Genomic DNA, 22,655 nt, shown 5'->3' with positions numbered 1-22,655 from the left:
GGCGAGAAATAAACCGTGCAATTGCAAAATCGGTCGACAATGATTAGTTTAAAAGTTTATCGGGAGTTTCCAGAGATGGCAAGTTGCGCCGGACGTCCTTGATTTGCATAAAGTAGCCTTGACCTCGAGTTAATGCAGAAGAGGAGCGACCAATGTGACGGTCCGTCTCTAGCAATGACAATGAATGGGAAGCGTGGAAATGACGGATCCTGTGGACACGTACCATTACGAAGCTTATCATGATTATTTGACTTTTATATATTACCAAATATATTTATTATATCCATATTACTGCCATTTGGTGGATTTTTATTTATGTACTGGAAAAATAATACAAACTTAGGATCAAAACTTTTAATCATAATAAGTAAAACATAACCCTTAATGACTTTATCAGCTTTCTGAGGCCCGCGGCTTCATATTTTGGATTGATAATGACGCACAAACCGCTTCGCCTTCAATTAATATGGACACATCCCTTTAGCGAGCCCTGCTGTGTAAACTTATCAACCCTCTAATTATCACATTATATCTCGTTTGTTTAATCCGTACAACAACTTGTGATTTTAGAGAGCTATTACAGGACTATTTCCCCCCTCAAGTTTTCTTCCTCTAACTTAAACAATGACTGCGTCGCCCAGACAACATCCCTAAACCGCATTTATTACCTCAGTCTTTAACAGTCAAATATCATACACAAGGCATAAAAATAATCCTCCTCATACATGAAATCCATTCACATCAGCACAATACTTTAAAACAATCTGTGCAGAGAATGTGGAAACAACAGCAACTGAAATTTACCGCCAGAATTAATAAAATAAAATAAAATAAATCATTTTGTGAGTTACTCGTCTTACACTGGTTTATGTCAAATATTCATTGTGCCATATATGATCAATTCAAGGCATTTTCTGTTTCCATAGCGTCAGAGATTAAAGGCCAAGTACCAGTGAAGACGTCTGCATAAATTCAGTTTCTGTGAATTCATTCTGCTCACATGGCCAGGCAAACTTTTTTTAACATTGCAGTGGGCACCAGCAAATATTCACATTCCTCAGTTCTTAATTCATCTTAACCTTACAAACAGAGCGATAATCTACTCCTCTACGTACGTATCAAACCCTCCAAGATAAACAGCGTAAGAAGATTAATATCTATCTAACTTCATAAACTCATCTAGTGTCTATAGCCCTTCAAATGTTTCCAAAAAGTCACATTGCATATCAGGATACAGAAGAGTTGTTAATTAAAAAAAAAGAAAAAAGCAGGACAAAAATAAATAAATAATTAAAATAAAATACACATTTTTCTTAAGTTTCAAAAACATCAAATAATGGGTTTAAATAACAATTCATATTCAAATTAAGACCCCAAATCATTATCTAACTGATTTAAATAATCAATAATTATTATAATATGGCTTCCGTTTGCTCCTCAACACTTTATAATCACACATTAGAAAAGACCAAATACTCTTTACGCAGCTCTGTGATGGTGAACCATCGCACCACTCAGGAATCATGTGCTTATTATGCAGTTCAGTTATACTGAAATATGGGAACAACTATGAAAATACAACTTCAAGGCATCAACTGTTTTCGCTCCGATCGCACTGCATCAGTGATGAATCAGAGAGGCTCCAGCTGGACCATTTGGTGGCCATATTGGAGGTCTTCAGCACTTCTGTTTGTGTTCTCAGAATAATTTGGTGGACGTGTTCTCTTTCTGATCTAAAGATCACTGATCCGTCTGACATTGTTAGCTTGTTAGAGCTACAGTATATTGGTGGATTATATAGGTGCTGCAGGGATGACGTATTTTGGCAGGCCAGCCAAGTTACAATCACACAGTTTTATTATTTATTATTGCAGAAAATCAGCTCTGTGGCAAACAAATGTTTATGATACTTACAAGTTTTGTTCAGCAAGATAATCTCCACAAATGAACACCACTTTTATGATTTTTTAAAGCGTAAATGCAATCGAAGTAAAGAAGTAAAAAGCTAACGTTAGGCTATAAACGAACTACACCACGGTCGCATGACTTCACGCCACCATCACTGAGCTAAAAGTGGACTAGTGTTCGGCGTGATGATGTTTAGTAGTCTCATTTAGCCATTTGTTAGCTACTACTTTTTTTAAGACACGTAAAAGCTTCAAATTTCACAAGTGAGATATTTACTGACATATTTTATGTCATACAACAACGTTAAAATATCTTCATCTTAACCACAGAGCTCATTTCAGGTATCTAACCAAATACCCATTAAAAAAAACAAAACATTAAAGGTCCCATATCGTGCTCATTTTCAGGTTCATACTTGTATTTTGTGTTTCTATTAGAACATGTTTACATGCTGTAATGTTCAAAAAACACTTTATTTTCCTCATACTGTCTGTCTGAATATACCTGTATTTACCCTCTGACTGAAACGCTCCGTTTTAGTGCATTTCAACGGAATTGCAACGGAATTCCGTTGCTAAGCAACAGTTTGGGTCCATGTTTACATCCTGTCAGATGATGTTATTTGTATACACTGCAACAGGAAATAAACTGGGACACATTTAGAATGTTTACATTTAAAACCGTGTAATGGTCTAAATATTGTATATTTGTGACATCACAAATGACAGAAATCCTAACGGCTTGTTTCATAGCACAATTTCTGAATTCGGGCTGTGTGTGTTTCTCCGTATATTGAGCGTTTTGATAGTTTAACAGTATTTATACAGCACTTAAACCTGCTTTATAATATAAAAGACATGAAAATCTCACTTTTTACAATATGGGACCTTTAACTTCGAGAAGAGGGAACCGGAAGTGCTAAAATGCTGACTCATTTCCGTGTTAAGACTCATTCCTGCAGCACTCTATTGTGGTAGTGTTGAGTAGTGCTAGCATGCATCTGGCTGGCTAGCATATTACTGGTTAGCTCAGCAGCTACAGTAAAAACAAACGTCCTTTAACATCTATTCTGAGAAGATACACATATGAATTTTGCTTTTTTTTTTTTTTTTCTCTGTACTATGAAGCTATTGTAAACAAAAAAAAAATAAGTAACACTTGTACAAATGCAAACAAAGTAAATTCATCTATGGTTTTCCATTTTATGAAATTGATTGATTTGAATGGTAGCGCTGCATTTGGAAATCTTTACAGATCAATAATGTGGTTTTAAATAAATGGTAATGTGCATGTAAACACAGCCACTGTCGCCATATGAAAACAGCTTATGAGACCATTTGTTTTTATTTAGAGAATAACTACATGGATCGACACTCAGTTGTAATAATAATAATAATAATAATAATAATAATATTAATAAAAATGCCTACAGCCAGTTGTCAACTAGACCTCCATGATGGTGCCAAATGGCTGCTGGGAGATTTGAGCCAACCAAGTGAAATACTGTCGTCACCTTAGTTAGACCAGGCTGCTCTATTAGTACTGCATATTATGCACAGTATTTATCTATAAATACATACAAAATCTGACCATGACCACTGATTTTGTTTTGTTAAGATGTCAATACTGGCACGGTTTTTCGTTTTGTTATCGTTCCTCCAACATGGTGTTAATATCTCTAATGGACTGAAGAGTTTTCATGGCTCCATCTAAACCCTCTAAAGTCCTGCACAGATCAGATTATCCCTGCTGTTGTACAGCATGTTGATAAGACATCAGTGACTTTAGAAGTCACCTGCTGCTCCACATGTCCTGCTTCTGTTAAGACTTTCGGGGTCAATTTATTGCAAAGACACAAAAAAACAAAACGTTTGTGAGCTGATTTTTCCCCCAAATGGGCGACAAGAAGAGAAACTCAAACAAGGAGTACAGTAGAAGGTGAGGGGAGAGGCTCATGCTGACGCTGCATTCGTATCACATGGGATGAACAAGATTTGGGGGTTTAAAGATGATATATATTTGGATAATTAAAATGCCATGAACGTTTTTTTTTTCATTTGTTGTTAGCTTGGTTTTGTGTTTCTCACAAACGTTAAAGAGCAACTACACCCTAAAATTCTGCCATCCTCTTCTTGTCAGAGGAAACCAGCAACGAGCAACTTTTGTTGGATTTTATGTTTCACAAACAGTCCGGTGGGATTCTAGTCACTTTACGCACGTTTAAGACCAATTCATACTTTCCGCGTCCTTCATGTCCGCGAGGTCTACACGACGTAAATGTCTACATCCACCCATGTTAGCGAGAGTACTCGCTGCCTTATGTGGACGTCCGCATGCAGCCCAAAATGTGTGACCACGTAGACTGTACGCATAACAAGCATGCCGACTGCGAATGCTCCAGTTTCGTTCCACACTACAGTCCAGTTGATGGCGTATGCACCTCTAGCTGGTTTGCCAAGAAGAAGAAGAAGAAGAAGAAGAAGACAACGAAGTTTGTTTTGAATAGAGGTTGTGCGAAGAGATCCGCTGTTATCCACATTTATATAATTTGTCCTTAAACGAATACAACGACAGTCAAATGGCGTTGAACTCGTGGCAAACAACGTTATGGTGCATTACTGCTACCAACTAGAATGGAGTGTGGATCTAGAAATGCGCATGCATGGAACGCCAGACCGACACGGACCCTCATTTATAGTATTAGTAGTACCGCGTTCGTGTCAAGTGATACAAGTCTGCAGCTCACGCGGCAAGTACATTTTATGTGTAGGTTTTATGGGTACCTGTGTTGTAGCTCAGCTAATACAGCCAGTACATGGTCGAAGCTCTGAATACAGCCCAGTCACGTGTTGATTAAAACAAATACTATATATATATTATTCATGTCATCAATCCATCAACCAGAGGTCTCCCAGCCTCAGTCCAAAGCCACCGTTCTTGCAAAGTAACAGTACAAAAGCCACTCAAAACCTAGAAATAATGCTATTAAAGTTATAGTTTACAACTCACAGATAAAATCAACTCTCCTGTTTAAAATCTGATCCCTCTCAGTGTGATATTTAAAATGGGATCTGATCATAATCTTGTAAAACTAACTCGCCACGCCTTCACAAATCTGCTTTTATACTGAGCATATAATTAGTTTTTTTCTTACGGAAACTGTCCTTCCACACACAAACATTTCAAAATAAATAGCTAGTGCTCTTTTTATCCATTGAGTCTGACGATTTGAGAAAATCCGGTATTCTTGTATTCTATCTGAGAAGAGTAACAAAAAACATTTTTGGGTGTAGTTGCTCTATAACGCTCACATTTGTTGACGTACTGTAAACGCTGATGAGCTCACAAAAATGTTGACGCTAATGAATATTTCCAGATGAAGTTTTTTTTATTTAAAGTATATTTTGTAGCGTGATTTTTCCCACGTGACATAAATGCAGCAAAAGGAAAAAAAAGGAGTAGTAGCTTGGGCAGAAAGAGGGCGGGGGCTGGCAGGTGGGTGTCGTCACGGTTACGTTAGCTCGCTCCAACTATAGGCCACGAACAGCAGAACTAGGCAGAGGATGTGAAGCAGGCTTGAGCCAATAAGGTCCCAGATTTGCCAGGCGGGAGGCGGGGTTTGAGTGGTAACAGAAACCAACGAGGGAGTCTCTGACACCCCGGAGGAGGCGGGGTTCGGAGTCGAGATCGCCTCTTCACGTTTCCGGTCCGGAGAGGTTGTATCCAAGGCAACCAGCGCCTGAACGGCGGCGCAAACCGGCTGCAGGCGGCACTGGATGATGTCATAGGGCGAACAGAGGGAAGACTAGCGCCCCCCAGTAGGAAGACGAGGGGGGGGAAATAAATGAAGGAAGGATGAAAAAGGGCAGAAGGTGGGAGTGGAACAAGGACGGAGGAAAGAAAGGAAACAAGGGAGGAGGGAAGGGAAAGAACATGGGAGTGAGAAAGAAGGGGAGGGAAGAGAAAGAGGTGGAAACAAGGGAATAAGAGGAGAAGGAGATGAGGGAAGGATAAGGAGGAAATGAAGATGGAAGGAGGAAACATAAGTAAAAGAAGGAGGGAAGAAAGTTGGAGGTAAAGAGTTAAAGAAAAGTCCCAGCAAGAGAAAAGAGGTGCAGCGTTTCCAAACAAATAAAGGGAGAGGAGGAAAAAAGGAGAAGAGAGCGGTGAAATATTCTCCAAGGAAGAACCAAAAACCAGGTGGAGGAAGATGAGGAAAGATAGAGGAGATTAGATGTGAAGAAACAGAAGGTGTAAAAAACAAAAGATGGTGAGAAGGAAACAATTGAGAAAATCCAAAAGTTCAGAAGAAGTTTGAAATGAAAACAGAAATATGAAAAGTGAAAAACAAGAGGAAGAGGAGGAGGAGAAAGAGGAAAGGGAGGAGGAAGACGTTGTGCAATCCAGCCGGAAAGTAAAAAAGAGAAAGAAAAGGCAGGAGGTTAACCAATGGACACAGAGGTCAAAGGTCACAGACGAAAGCATGAGCTTGTGGGGTGAAGCGGGAGCAGGCAGGGGTTACCATGGCAACGAGAAGGGGATGCTTACTGGGAGGAAGGAGAAACGTTTGGACCTCTCCTTCTCTCCCAGTAAGCAGACCATGATGAGGGTTAGTGAAGTGGCTGATGGGAGAGCCAGTGCAGCAGGCCAGCACGTTTAGCACAACAAGCTAATCGTTAGCACGTTAGCTCGGAGAAGCTTTCAGCACGTTAGCTTGAGCATGAGCGTGTCGTCAGTCAAAAGCAGCCGGCTAGTTAGCAAACGTCCACACAGAAGCAGGAGACAGTGAGCAAGCAGCAGCAGCAGCAGAGATGGAGGTCAAAGGTCAACGAGTCAGCTCAGATCAACAGTTCAGATCAGGATATAAGTAAATAAAATAGTTTTCTCAAAGAGGAGAACAAGATAAGACCAATCTTTTGTAAATGACTGTTAAAAAAACGGTTACATGGTGTTAAAGATGAAACATAAAAATACAAACAAATATAATAAAATGATCACATTTATAGCAGCAAAGTACCAAATGATCCTGACTGAAATATTATAAGTCCCAATGATGTGATAAAAAAATATCCATCATTCCCTGTCCCGGTTTAATGGTGGATGATATGAATAAAATGATATTGTTATTATTATGGCCTCTCGATGGCCATAATAAATGATTAAAAAAGTCTGTTCTTTACCAATTAAACTGCCTTTCTCTCTTTAACTGGTATCCTATTTACTGTAACATCCAATCTACCTGTAAATGACTAATATTCATAGTTTCCAAGGTAACAAAATCCTCTTAAAGGCACTAATCAACATGTTGTAGCTTGTTTATTTAATCCGTAAAAAAGCAAAAAAATCAATGCTACAGGAGGTTACGTGCCAGACTATTTCTTGCTCGAGTGAAACCAACCCAGAATGTATCTGTGTATTGCACACGGCGGCTGAATAGGATTGGTTTAGACTCGTGTGACCCAAACATTTCAAATAACCCAGAGCGTTGTAAAGTCCAAAAGACAACAGTTATTGAAAAAAGATGTAATCATTTCCAAAATTCGCAACGAAATGCAAATCCATATTTGTTGCCGTTCAGCCTTTTAAAAAACTAAATTTTCACTACGCTTAAAAAACTGTTTGCTCTCCCACTCTTCACACACAAAGGATGCACCTATCACCCATCGATCTAGCTGCAATCAAATGAAACTGATGAGTTATATTCATTAAAGAAAGCTGATCTAATAAAAAAAGAAGAAGATGGGCTCATTTAATCTGATCAATCACTTGAGAATTTTGGTCAAGGATTATTTTTTTTCAGGGTCATAAAATATGTCAACAGACATTCAAAGCTTCATCTGAAAACCTCAATAGAAGCTTCGAATGTAAAATAAAATGACAATCGGTTGCCTATAGCCCTTATTAAAATGCACTGTTCAAAAGTAATAAAATCCTCTTAAAGGCACTAATCAGTATGTTATAGCTTGTTTGTTTAATCCATATAAAAGTGCAAAAAAAAGTGTAAAAATGACAAATCAATGTTTTACAGGGGGTTATGTGCCAAACTATTTCTTGGTCAGGACTAGTTGCCCTGCAACCAATGGAGACTACTGGTCGATCAGTGAGCTTTAGAGGTGCTAGGTGGACATTTTTACATTTGGGCAGAGCTAGGCTAGCTGTTTCCCCCTGTTTCCAGTCTTTATGCTAAGCTAAGCTAAGCATAAAGACTGGCTGCTGCTTGTATTTAGCATACAGGTATGAGAGTGGTATCAATCTGAACATCTAACTCTCTTCGCCAGAAAGCCATTGAGTGTATTTCCCAAAATGTCCAACTTTTCCCTAAAGACCTGCGACAGATTTTCCCAGAAACCACCAGTCCGAGCGTATGAAGAGTAACTGTAGAGATTCACCTGCATTGAGTCACTACGTTCTCCTTTTACACAGTCTGCATGCTAACACACCTCTAGTGTTGAGCACAAGAGCAGATCTGTCTTCCAGAAAAGTAAAATCTAAACTTTTAAGAGCAGTTTCTCTCACGCACACTGTGAACCCACTGCAGCTCTCTGCTGTCATGATGGAGGAAGCTGGAAGCCACAGGCAGCGATGACAGCGGTGATGATTCAGCGTTAAATATCGACATTAACAACCTCGTTTAAAAGTGATGAGAACAAAAAAGGAGGCAGGTAGGAACATGAAACGAGTCCTGGGGGAACGCTGAGTGGTTCTCAAGTTTTAATTTAGAAACAGAAACATAATTTGGGTCGTGGCAGACGTTTATTAAATTGTTCCATTCAGCAGTTCTTTAGACTTTAAATTCAGATTTTTTCTTTTGGATTTTAAATTAAGTCTCCAGGCTTCTTTTAAAAAGTCCTGTAAATTAGTCTGAAAATGGAAAATATTATAAAATAAGTTTTATGTCCGGTATCAATTCTGATTTCCGGAGGATCAGATGACAAAAAGGTTGAGAACGTCTGCTGTTAAAAAACATGGAACCATCAGCCTTCCTCCCAGATCTGGTTCACAGTTTAGTGTCGTCATCAGTGTCCTGCAACAGTCCTCAATTTCACTTACCGACATAAATCACAAGATAATGTAGCTGCTAATGTTGCATTGTAATTACTATTTTTTTTTTTCCTGAGACAATGTTCAAGAGACTGAAGACGTTTTTTTGCAGGACACGTTCACAGTTCCTTTTATATCTTATTCCATCAACAAGCAGTCAACTGATGCTGAAACATGTTGATGACGAAGTGGAACTGTTGGATTACAGGGGAGGTTTCTCTGATGAACTGGGGGTGTTTTCAGGTTGAAGGTTGCTGGTTCAAATCCCTGGACTGACTTACAGAATGTCCTTCAGCAGCAGTGGGGCTGCCCAGTTTGTTTATCAGTTAAACCGGTTATAACATCTTTCCATAGATCAATCGACTGGGAAATAAACAACAAACTGGGTTCAAACCAGTGTGATTCATCAATTATAAACTCTGCCGATTCAACGCATCAATCCTCTACAACAGGAGTTTTCAAAGTCCGCAGAGGATACGAACAAAAATAAAAATTGTTTTTATATCGCTTCATGCATGAGGCCCTATGATATCCTCAGAAAGTGTACGTCACACTGAATCTAAAAAAAATATATGTGTCATGTCTGAGTGTTCACATTTGAGGAGTTATGATTTGAGTTATGACTGCGATTTCTGCACTGTGGTAATTTGGCGCTAGGGTTTTAAAGTACCTTAATTGTCTCCATGAGCTGCGTGTCTCAGCCACTACTGGTCCAACTGCTGACTATTAATAAGCAGCCAATCAGCAAGACAAACTACAATAACTAACTTGTTGCTAACTGTTGTTTCTAGAGCGCCTACATGCACCTGTCCCTTTCACCCCCCTACAACTGTCCTGCGACCCGCTGGGGAGGGCACCTCAGTTTGAAAACCTCGGCTCTACAAGACTCGACTGAATCAAATCACTCTGGCTTCAGCAAGTAAACTGCAATAATCAATTTGATAACAACAACTCTCATCGTGTGGTCAACACCGTTTCCAATAACACTAGCACCAACATGTTTTAATAGATCTTTCAGTTTGAAGAAAGGGTTCAAACTTGAAAACGACCCCCAGTTCAGAGAGGCGAGCGTACTGTAGTGAGAGCACTAACAGGGCGGGGGTGAAGTTATTGTATAAATGTCTTACCTCCGGTACACCGATCTTTCTGCAGGCGTCCAGGAAGTTCTCCACATTTCTCCGACACTTGGCCATGCTGAGTTTGGGCTGGAAGCACAAAGTCATCATTTATATACAAAAAAAATGATTTTATGTTCAACTCAACTTGTTTAAAGAAACCATATCAGGGAAAAGTTGGAATCTGAAATCTCTGGACTGTTATAATTTATGCACTTCGGTTTCAGAGTATCATAAATATTGCATCTCAGGAGTCAAAGGTCAGGGCCGAGACGTACCACTGCGGGCGAGGGGACGTGGATGCTGCCGACAGAGCGCGGGCGAATGTAATTGGCCAGATGGCAGAGCACGACGCCGTCCATCAGAGACGATCCGAGGTCTTCGGGAAGGACGACCTTCAGTCTGCTCTCGATGGTCTGAGGATATAAACAGGTATGTGTGAGTACGAGGGGGTGAAGAAGGTTGTGAAAAACAATAGAATTGTCCTTTAATCACTCACACACACACACACACACACTAATGATTAGTAAACAGCGAGGTAAATGTGTTCTCACGTCTCTCAGTTGCTCCGTGAGCTCCAGCTCCTCTCGCAGCTGCTCCATCTTTCTCCTCATGGTGAACTGAGGATCAACAGACTCCAGACTCTTGTGGCTCCGCAGGAACACTGAAACAAAGAAGAAGAAGACAGGCATCGTTAGACTGACACAGCAGGACACGTTTACATTCACACAGTAACACAGCCAGGTAGAAGAACCACAACAATATCTCATACAAAACGGATCGAGTAGTGACAATTCTCAGACTTCTAAGTAAAAAAAAAAAGTTTCACAAGTCACGAAAAATACCAGAAGTTCACATCAGAAGAGAGCTGGTTAAATTACAGCTATAGAGCAGTGCCCGATATATGTCATTTCATATCTCAATAACGATGTATATCATGATATAGCATGTTTTCTGGTTATTCATAAATAAATAGTCTGTATGCTATAACCACATGGTAAAGCTTATTTTTGTATACCCCTGTGTTAATTATTAAATACATGGCAATATACTGAGTATTTTTTCTCATTTAAATAAGAACTGTAGTGCAAAATTAACAACATTTTTAAGTGAAAATCATTGATACTGTGATGGAAATTGTGGTATTAAAGGTTTACATGCATGTAATCTGTATGAAATGTAATCTTAGAGCAACTTGTAATCTTTAGGAAACAGATGAAATGCATTTATAACACTGCGGGAAAAGAGCTTGTGTTAGATTCCCTTTTGTTTAGATCCCCTGCGGTGGAGGATGTTGACACCTGGCACGGTGAGGTGTTTGATTGTTTGTACTACTTTATAAGGCTGTATGTAACTCATTGCAGGGCGCTCTCTCTCACTAGGAGAGAAGCTATGCATGCACGCATTAAAGGTCTTGATATCGATACACAAATATTGTGTTTTGTACATTCTGTTGCCTCTCTCTCTCTCTCTTTCTCTCTCTCTCTCTCTCTCTCATCACTGGACAGCAACTGATTTTAAGTCGCCACGACAACATAAATGAGTGAGAAGAGCTTCAGTCGGCTGATAAGCAGCAGCTGGATGCAGAATAACGGACAGAGTGTGGACATGTACTGTATATAGGAAGTGACTTCCTGTACGTCCACATCTGCATTCAGGCATTCAGTGACACAGAAAAAGCCGCTCTGCCATAAAAGATGTAGAAAGCTTACGTAAGCGCAACATTCACATGCACTCATGCAGCTTAGTGCACTTTTAGCTCCGGCTTTGTCACCGGAGCGGTCATGTGGAGGGAGTTCATCTCTCTGTTAGAACAGCCTGCAGAGCAACACTCTGAAACCTGACTGACCGACTGCAGTAAAACCTCTGTGTGTGTGTGATTATATAACATCTGTCAAATAATTCAGATGGCAGAAGTTTTTGTTCATAGAGATAATCAGATAAACCTGATGGTTTCAACATTGGTAAATACAAGCTCCTTTTTTTTTCTGAATACAACCAAAGAATTCAGTCAACAGGGTGAGATTATGTTGGTGTATCATGGATGATGATGTATCCATACATTACTTAAAGGGACTGCATGCAACTTTTTACACGTATAAACATGTTTTAATCGTTTTTTATTGCCAATGTGTGAACAGGATGTATCCTAACCTAAAAAATTAGACCTTCCGCGACTTTCCGGGTTTCCTCTATCAGCCTGTAGACTGCTTTTAATGTGAAGAATGCTCTGCCGTTTTTTCCAGGAAAAACCAAAAGATGTGACGTCATACACGCTCGTGAGTGCCTTCAGGGCTAGCAGCGTGCAACCACTCTTGAGTGGTGAAGCAAGAGAGAGGGAGAGCGGCGGCGAGTGTGTTAGAAAACGAGCGAGCAGCGGAGCAGAAGAGAGTTAGTTTAGCTCTGACAATATCAAGTGAATGTTCAGTGGAAGTTGCCGTTTGTGCAGAAATGTGTCTCGTTTCCCTGCTGCTGAGTGGAGTGTCAGGGGTTAACTCCGGAGCGAGTAACGTTATCGACTTCGGCACAGGAGACCAAAACTACGGTGTCTCCCCTGTTCCTTCTGACCGCGGTCGGGAGGCTGAAGATAGAAAAGTTAACACTAGGATCAACATCGATTCACGGAGGGACCTTCGTTTGACTGTCAAGCATGTGAAATATAAAGTGACATTGTGGTTTTAGCTGGCTAATGATGCTAACGTTAATCAACATGATGCCTGTCAATCACTTATTATTAATGGAATTAATAAGTAGAATCCGATTCAGTCAAATATAAATGATAAACAGGCTCAAAGAAAACAGTGTGTAGGAGGAGAGAGTGTGGCCTCTTCACACACTGAACCAAACACACACACACACACACACACACACACACACACACACCACTAAAGGGTGAATCATTCACCTCCTCAGCGTCCTATTTTATACACATAAATCTGCCTTTTACAGCTAAATGAGGCTGAACACAGCTTGTATCTGTGTAGTTCCACTGAGTGACCACCGGGAGGAGCTGCAGAGTCTCTACGGTGGGTTCATCTGTGGTCGTGAAGAACAGAAGACATGAAGTCTGCAGGATGTGATTGTTTTTAACACTGAGAGCCTCTTCAGCTAACAGTCCTCTCAGCCCCGTAGCTGTACGAAGCTCTTTACTAAACTACAGGCATCTTAAACCAAAAAAACAAATGTTCAAATGATCTACACTGTATAGGCAACAAATATTTCCTAAAGAAAAAGGTTTTATTACAAACATTTATTCATAAATCTCAAATTCCTTCCAGTCGTAACTACACTGTATTGAGCAGGCGGCAAATAAAATAAATTGATTAGATATAACTCGGGGGGGAGGGGGGGTACGAGGGAAGATAAACTGCAGTGGGTCTCGGGTTGTGTGATAACGTGCACCTGCAGGTTATTTTTGATCATGTCAGGTTGGAGAACTGTGAACCTCTCGAGCATCCAACAGAATACAGAGCCAGTAATGAGTTGTTTGTTTGACTCCGATAATCCTGAGTGATGTGCACTCTCTGTGGGGGGCGGAGAGAGAGAGGTGGGGGGAGATGATGAAGGGCAAATAGTTTTATCTCTCTAGTTTTATCTTCTAGGTCAAGTCATCTCACACGCTGCTGAACACCTCCTCCTTCTCATATTTGTCTTGCTACCTCTCGCTCTAAAATGTCTCTCTGCCATCTGAACAGTTTGAGCCCGCAGCATCTTTGTTTCGGTGTCTCCTCTTCTGACGGGTTATTATAAGGTTTTAAAGGATATTTTTAAAACCCTGCATGAGCGGGCGTCTATTTCGCAATTTATTCCTAGCTCGCTATGCAAGTGTAGGAACGGGCTTTTTTTTTTTTTTTTACAAGATCAATCGTTCAGTAGTAAAACAAAAAGACATGTCCACACTCTGGTCATCAAAGTCTGACGTTAACGTGATCATCCTGCAGTCACATAATCTTTCTTGTGCTGCCAACTAGTGTTGACATGTGGCTTTCACAGTACGGTTAACACGTTCTCATCCCAACTCGTCACATACTGAGGCTTTGTCAGACCCCTTGTGGTTACAGTAAACACGTGCTTAAATGCTAAGAATTCAAACAAAAACATTGGCTTAGGTTTAGGCAACAAAACCACTTAGTTAGGTTTAAGAAGAAATAACATGGTTGGGCTTAAAATTACGACGTTTAGAGTGAAAATGAAACTGATTCTAAAGCAGTAATATTTACATTTGAAGGATAATGAAACCAACATTATTCGGAGTTTCTGCCACTTAAGTTGTAATGTCATCCGACCTGCATGTGCTACCATGTCACGTGACTTCACAGCGTTTCCACAACAAACAGTCTATTCAAAATACTCTCATCCATACTGTTAATATGATCCTGAACATAACAAATCCAGAGTTATTTCCCTTCCTCCGTTCATGTGAATGAGACCCAGTCCGGCTCTGGAGCGAGGGCTGGGAGGCGGAGTTAAAGGAAATGTTACTGCGCCTGCTCTATGGGCCCAATGGATGCGGAAGATCGCCGGATGATCCGGGTACTTTATCCCTCTGAAGTCGAGCCATTTTGGCTTCATGCGCCACTGAGCAACTCTCATAGGAAATGAAAAGGAGCCCTCCTCCAACGCTGTTTCCAGTTCTCTTAATACATTCATGGCCACCACTAGATAAACTGATAAACTACTGTTACACCACAGAGAGGGTGATGATTGGTTGTTAATGAGGTCAGCAGCAGTGATGATGTGAGCGTGTCAGTTGATGTCACCCTCCCTGAGGCCTGAACCCATTATAGCCCATTAGTTATAATGTTATCACACTCACACTTAACTGCTCATGTAGAAACACACAACGCTTCAGGGGGAGAAGGTTTCTGTAAAACACTGTTCTTATCTTATTCTGTTCTTATCACTGCAGCAACAGAAAACGGGGGGATCATCTCAGAGAAAGACTGATTTATGAAATACTATTATTATTATTACTGTTGTAACTCAAAGAGGTGCGTGTCAGATAACTGTGGGGGCAAAAAAATAAATTAAAAACTACAAAAGTTGTAGCGTTTGCCCTGTGAGGCTATTTATATGCTAATATCCGGATGTTGCATGCTAAAGGTTTGCATTTCATATCTATACTTAGGAAGCTGATGCTAGTTTGTCAGCATGCTTATGTTTAGTATATCAATGTATGTTGATGTTTATGATAATGTGCATTTTTCCCAGAGTAATGTATATGTGTATCAACGGGAAAATAAGGGGTAAAAAAAGCTGTTTTTATTGCTTTAGCAAACCCAGATTTAACATGTTGTGGTTTGAAAGTGAACTGAAAGAGTCTCTGAAGGTTTGTGATAGATTTGTTAACTTTCAGAAGTTCCTACTGCGAGTGTGTGTGAACAGTTTAACGGCTCACAGTCGCTGCTGACTTCCTGCAACATATCAGAGCCTTTTATGGACCAACTGACTGAAACACAGAGCTCGCCTCGGGAAGAGGACACACACACACACACACACACACACACACACGCGCACGCACGCACACACACACACACACACACACACACACACACACACACACACACACACACACACACACACACACACACGGCTGTGATCCATCTAAAATCTTGGACTCTGTTCCAGTGGAAGTAGGATACTCCTTGAGGGACCATTATCTAACACTTAAAACATAGGAGCTAAAAATACACTCACGTACACACAAATGACAAATGTGCAGACAAAACCCACTCATTCATATTGCAGACACTGCGCACACTGCGCACACACACACACACACACACACACTTGGAGAGACATCAAACAATCCCAATATGGCCTCTAGTAGTCTGATAGTTTGACATTTGTAGCGCACACCGGATGGACCAAAAGAAGTAACTGATGCGTGATAAAAGTGCTGCTTTTACGCAACCTCGACACGAGCCGATGGTGAGCAATAAAACAACAGAAGTGACGACATACATCAGGACGCCGCTGGTGTGTGTTGTTGTTAAAACTCTCTTTTAAAGCCACCCTCCAGTGTATTTTGGCAAAAGAAAACAAGAGAAAAGTCCCGTTAGAGAAATAAATGAATCACAGTGCGGCCCGGTGCGGTGTCAGTGCTGGAGCTGAGGTGAACCTCCAAAATGTCCCGAAACTTGCATTCAAACGCCGGACCTCGGCAACACGTCTATCCATCCTCTGGTGCGCTGTGGCCGGCAGAGCGGCTCCTCGGTGCAGCAGCAGCCAGACGGCTGCCTCGCCAGGAGGAGACGGTGAAGAAGACAGCGAGTGAGAGAGAGTCGGCGTGTCGCGCTAATTCTTGTCTCATTTGTGGTCTGATAAACAGTAAATTCATCTAAACTGGGTTGAAAAACTATGCAATCTGGTTGCCATGGTTTTGAATTACGTCTGAGTATTAACCACACCCCCATTCTCTGTTTGAGAAAGAACGTTAACCAAAAAAACAGGAAGTAAAACCGGCTGGAGGGGGGCTTCACATGTATTAAAGACAGGCACGTCTGTCACTGTAAAAATGGGAAAGTTGAGAAAACTCAAAGTTTCAAGGCAACAAACTTTAATCAAACTTTTGTTGCAGCCACAGAAAGACTTCGGTTGTTGCTACAACTGATTGACCGACACTTGAGTCCTAAAAACTTGCAGTACGTATTCACTTCAACGTATATAAGTTGGCTTGAATTTAGATAATTTCAGACCTTACAAGACTCCTCTTGCACACACCCTGTATTTGCTCCTTTCCAGAATCTTTATGCTCACACATTTTGGTGAGCTTCAAAGCCTGTGTGTGTGTGACCACACTGCTGTAGTAATTAACAGACACACACACACACACATACACACTGAATCCAACTGCTACCACGTGCGTCTACATCCACCACACACATGAACAGCTGGAGATGAAAGTAGCGTGTGGTGAAGCTCCTCTTTGATCAATGTCTGCTGCTGCTACCGCACGCACACACACGCCAGCACATACACACACACAAGCAGTAATATAAAACACCCCAACATGTGGTCTAAGGCAGAGAAGACACACGGTGGCAGTCTAAATGAAATCAAACTTGTCTTGTTGCCAGAAGGAGGCGCTGGCAAACAGACATGATCACACATCCAGTCACTGTAAAGACTCCGTAAGATAGTTAGCAAGTCTCTATATATGAAGATTATTAGAATAGTATACAGGAGTTGAACTATAACTATAAAAGAAGTAGAAATATTGTTCTCAAATCTTAAAAATAAGCTACCAATTGATTTTTTTTGAGGACGATATTGATATTGGAAAGTGCAAAAGAAATGTTTGTTTTGAACTGTGACATAAGACTAACATATACACCGATACTGATATGTTTATGATAAAGCTAAAATCGACTCAAAATCAGCCTTTCCAATATTTCTGTCGGGCTGTACTTCTTCTAGTAGTTTCTCATATATAATATTCCCCTCATGCATGGGATCTGACAATAAATTATTCAACAGGAGAAAGAGAAAAAGTCATTCAGCTGTGGAGGATTTGGATGATGCTTCTGGCAAACACAAATCCTGGATTGGAGCTTCATCGCTGTCTGAGTGTCAAATTGGTTGTCAAATCTACTGGGTATTTTCCAAAGTTACTGTCTATTTTTCGTGCAAAAATTCCCTCTTTTTGTTTCCACGTACAGTACAATGTGTCCTCGCTGAGCCACGGCGGAGGGATACGTTCTGGTAGATAAATAGGACAATAAACGTGCACACCTGCTATAACTCAGACAAACGAGGACCCTGTGTAGTCAGTACAGGCAGTTCTTCACAGCTAGTAGGATCACAGCAACTCTCTCAATATACATGTGACAATGTGAGTATTGTATTAATATAGAGTTACATAATGGTATCAGTCTTCTCATTAAACTCTCAACAAGAAAGCAATCTGGACGTCTAAGAAACCAATGGTTAGACAGAGAAGAAACAACCCGCCGAGTGTGAAACAGGTGACAAACGTTCTACTTGATGGTCCAGGACACAAAGAAATGAGAGACTGAATGTAAGAAATCCCAAACCGCTGGTGGAGAAGACACCAGAGACCTGAGTCCAAAGGTGTGATCAGCCTCCGAAGGCCGGTTAGTTTAAAGAAGCGGGACCTACCGCGGCTGTGCATGCCTCCGTCGTCACGGCTACGAGGCGTATCTCTATGGAGGGGCGAGGCCTGTGAGAGGGGGGAGGGGGCGAGACAGGAAGGAGGGGGCGAGCAGGGCAGCGAGGGCGGGGCTACAACCAGGAGGTGGGTAGTGGTCAGGGAGACGCAGGAAGTGGGCGAGGAGTGTGTAGTGCAGGAAGGTGGAGCACCAATGGTGAATCAAGTGCAGCAAGGCAAAGTTCATTCCACGAAAAACACCAATATCACCAGGAGAGATGTCCCCGAAAAATTGGTTGTTAAGGAATAAAAACAAGGAGATCAATGAGACGCAGGTGTTGGTACAGACATGCAGATTAGATTAGATGATTTTCACATTAAAAGTCATGCAGCAGACCAGAGAGGAGAGTTAAGAAAGAGACGGAAATACAGAAAAAACATGGATATCGGAAAAAGAAAATGTGAAAAGGGGAGATGGTAACACGTAACACAAAACAGCACAAAAACAAAATAAAGATTAGTGGCAGTTCACATTACAGATCACCTCGACATGCTGTTAGCACCATGTTAGCTTCATTAGCAGTTAGCAGCATTTCACACACTGGTAACAGTTAGCAAACAAAGGCTGGATGGTTGCTAGCTCTAAAAAATAAATAAAAAGGCATGGCACTAAAGTTCGCTATGATTCTACAGACACAACGGAGAAGAGTTAACAGTCGCTCTAAGCCTGCAACAACTCTGGTTTAGCTTGTCTTCTACTAGCCCTGATCCAGGATGGTCATATTCATATCGTGGTCCTGGATCGCCACGGAAACAACGCTCATTACATGTGTTAAAAATGGTTGGTAGGGAATCTTCTTAGTGACCTTTGACGAGGAAAACCAGCCCTAACCTGAGTACTTCTTCCACTACCGTGTCCATGCAGGTGTTAAGCAACACAAATGTGGTTTATTCTGACGAGTTTCCTTCCATTAAAGCTCCTGAAAACTTGGCTTCAAAACTACAAATTGTGTATGAATATAGTTCTTAGTCTTTGTAATGTTCAGGTCAGGTCATTTTGACATGTAAAGCAAGGCGGCCCAGGTGTCTGACCCACCCTCTTAGCCCAGAGCCAACTCACCTGAACGAGGCTTCAGTCCAAACACCGGGCTGGAGAAGGATGGAAGTCCGCTGGCTGGAGATCTGTCATGTCGCTGCGGCAACAGAAATAGAAACAACACGAATAAGTACTCAGTACTCATTAACAAGCAATGAAAGTATAATTCATTGAACAGATGCTGGATATTCTGAGTCCGGTGCTTCATGTGGGAGATGTTTGCAAAGACACGCAGACTAACAAACGACTCCACAGAGAAATAGAGTACATAGAAACACACGTGATGAGTTCAGGGACCTAAAGTTAACCTCCAAATTGGCTCAAAGACAGCAGCACTCCCGCTCTATGTCTCCCTCCTCTGTCTTTAACCATCATTCATCTTATATAACCAGCAGACTGATTCAGTGTCAGCACTCTTTAAGAGACTCTAGACTCCTTCAATTTAACAGAATTTAAGTGGTATAGATTTTTGCAAAGACTGTGTGACCAAAGTCCATTTAAAATGATTCTGCAGGGAAACCCTCAAATGTCTCTCACCCATTTCCACCTTGTATTAACATCTGATCTGTATCTGTGTTTCTTATCTGGATCAGGAAAAAGATGTTAAATGCACACAGACTGCAGACTGTTTATTGATTTTTTACAGTACCTGCTTTTTATTTTCATATTCTCTTACTCTGTTTATTGTTATGCACCTAAACACCAAGGGAAACTCCTTGTTTGTGAAAACCTACTCGGCAATAAACCTGATTCTGATATGGCATGAGATGAAATGGTGATAGTGAAATTTGGTTATTTTTTGCAGCAAAAAGTGATATTCACTCTTCAGTGAGATGTAGACAGTAGACAGAACTTTACAGAACTTGAATAAGAAAACTGTAGAAAACAATTTTGCACAATTAAAAGTAACGGCGCGTCCACACAAAGCCCTTCTAAAAACTATTTGTTAGTCACGTTAGTAGTTATCTTAGATCAATAGATAGATAGATAGATAGATAGATAGATAGATAGATAGATAGATAGATAGATAGATAGATAGATAGATACTTTATTGATCCCGAAGGAAATTTAGTTTGGATCCAAAAGTCATACAATAACACAAACCAACCAATCGAGGCAGCGGTAGACCAGCAACTACCGTGTTCTGTGAGGTGAAATTACTGTTTTGTGAATGGAGTCTGGTGGCTTTGAAGACAGCGATATAACAGCTTCAGTTCTCCGTCGGAAAAGGCTGTCTGATGGTGAGGTAAAGCGGTGAAAATATTCTTTACCTCGCTGTTAAGAAGCCCATTCCGATGGGGAACTGAAGCTGTTATATCGCTCTCTTCAAAGCCACCAGACTCCATTCATAAAAACAGTAATTTTACCTCACAGAACATGGGAGTATACATACAACCCCAAAAACTAACCCTTTCAGTTATTTCCAAACTTAGCTAACGTTGACTCAGCTAGTGCTAGCGTTCACAATATAAGATAAGATATTCCTTTTATTAGTCCCGTAGTGGGGAAATTTGCAGTGTACAGCAGCAAAGGGGATAGTGCAAAAAAAAAGAGCTAAATAAAGTGTATAAAATATGCACCATTTAAATAGAAGGAAATATAAAAATAGGAGCAGTATATAGAGTAGCCTGATAACCTGATTAGCTTACTTTGGTAACCTACATCATGGCTGATTTGCCCTTTAATATAGATAGCTCACACTAATCTCACTTTGTGGTACAGGAGGTCTCAGTTATAAAAGCAATCTGTACACAAGACAAACATCTGCCTAAAAAGTTTAAAAATCACCAAACTCAAGCTGTCAGATTTAGGAATAAGTAAAAATAAGTAGAGCCAATAAAGCAGCATCATTTCCTTCAACCCGTTGACTAATCCGGCAGCTCTGCCTTCCTCTTTAGCATATTAAGATCTAATCACAAAGCAGGCAGAATCCAGATAACAAGAACGCTTATTAACCCCTGGGGGGAAACTCAAAGACCCGTGATAATGACTCCAGATACAGATCACAGGTTGATACCAGGTGGAAATGGGGGGGATGTTGTGGTTTTGTTTCTTTAAATCTAGAAATCCGTAGGTTCAGATCCTCCATCGAGTGTGTGTGTGTAATTTTGTCAGTTTTTTTTCTACGAGTCTGATACACAGTTTGTCTGTGTGTTCATTCTCTTACTTCAGAGCATTGTTAGACCGGTCTGGGGGAACAGAGCCGTGTTGTGTTCTCCTCGTCTCTAAACCTACACTCTCTTCACTCTGTTTGTTTCTGTGAAAACACTGAAGACTCAGTTTGAGGGGTGGCCAGCTGTAAATGTTTAGGTTGGTTTATAGGCTCATTTGCTTTCTTTCCAAACATCACATGAGAAGATCGACTTTTATCTCACGTCTGTGTGTTAATTATAATAGAGCTGGAGTCGGGAGGTGGTTAGCATAGCTTAGCATAAAGACTGTAAGCGGGGGGAAACAGCTAGCCTGGCTCTGTCTTAAAGTTAAACTTTAAAGCTCACTAATCAACACTTTGCATCTCGATTCTTACAAAACAATTTGTGGTTTTAGAGGAGGTTATGCGCTGTAATTATTTTCCGAAATGCTGAATACTTAATAGTGCAGCATGTTGTTTTCCAGGAAGTTACAATATTTGAGGGTTAAACACACGACTAAAAGACACAATAAAATACAAAAATTCATGATTGGCTATATGGAAATCAATGGTGTTTTGAAGTAAAACTCCAATATGCCAATATGTATATAGTATACATGAACAAAACATGGAAAGCGCCTGAGTATATCTTTATAAATTGTATCATAAATGGTGTCTTTTAGTGTATTTTCATCAAATTTAAAGTCCCAGTTGTTGAATATGTTCAGTTGCATCATTATTTATGGGATCTTAGTTATAATGGTGACATCGCCTTGGAAATTAAGATTTTATACTACGCAAGGATAAAAAAATCATATTGTTTTTTATATTTCTTCTCCATTGTAATCTCCATGGTAATATAGTTTATTTTACTTACAATTTATTCATATTCCTTAGCTTCTTACCATTCAAATGAGACCAGATATATGCATCTAAGCCTTATGGTTGAGGAGCGAGTCCTGCTTAATTTTGGGTAGTTATTTTAGGCGTCATTTCCGAGAGATAGGGCTTAACAGGTTAACTAAATACAGTTCATAAAACTTATTGTCAGACAGTGCTACTTGCTCATGACACAAACAAGACACTGATTGACGTCACATATCAGCCACTGCAGATGAACTCTTCACACACTGACATGTAAAGACAGGTAAATGTCAGTTCACCAGCCACCAACTCAATCAACTTCACTCAAACAAATTAATTGTTTCTCAAGAACTGGGAGTGACTGGTGAAACGTGTTGGACTCACGTGTAG

At 40.6% G+C, this 22,655-nt stretch overlaps 1 protein-coding gene across 14 annotated transcripts in view; it reads right to left on the bottom strand.

Annotated features, from left to right (window-relative positions):
* lrch1 (leucine-rich repeats and calponin homology (CH) domain containing 1) overlaps window positions 1-22,655 on the bottom strand; it is an 88,927-nt gene that overhangs the window by 5,901 nt on the left and 60,371 nt on the right. For 3 of the 14 annotated variants that reach the window (XM_074657779.1, XM_074657777.1, XM_074657780.1), the window contains 6 exons: window positions 19,295-19,367; window positions 18,186-18,308; window positions 10,619-10,728; window positions 10,343-10,480; window positions 10,077-10,154; window positions 643-5,713 (listed from right to left, as the gene is read on the bottom strand). In XM_074657779.1, the coding sequence (XP_074513880.1) occupies window positions 5,420-5,713; window positions 10,077-10,154; window positions 10,343-10,480; window positions 10,619-10,728; window positions 18,186-18,308; window positions 19,295-19,367 (816 nt within the window). In that variant the 3' untranslated portion in view covers window positions 643-5,419. The other 11 variants (XM_074657782.1, XM_074657786.1, XM_074657785.1 and 8 more) reach the window with 5 other exon arrangements.

The sequence above is a fragment of the Sebastes fasciatus genome, chromosome 14 (genome assembly GCF_043250625.1).
Source record: "Sebastes fasciatus isolate fSebFas1 chromosome 14, fSebFas1.pri, whole genome shotgun sequence".
NCBI lineage: Eukaryota > Metazoa > Chordata > Actinopteri > Perciformes > Sebastidae > Sebastes > Sebastes fasciatus.
Note: the sequence above shows the minus strand (reverse complement) of the source record. Positions and strands in the feature narration are given on the sequence as shown.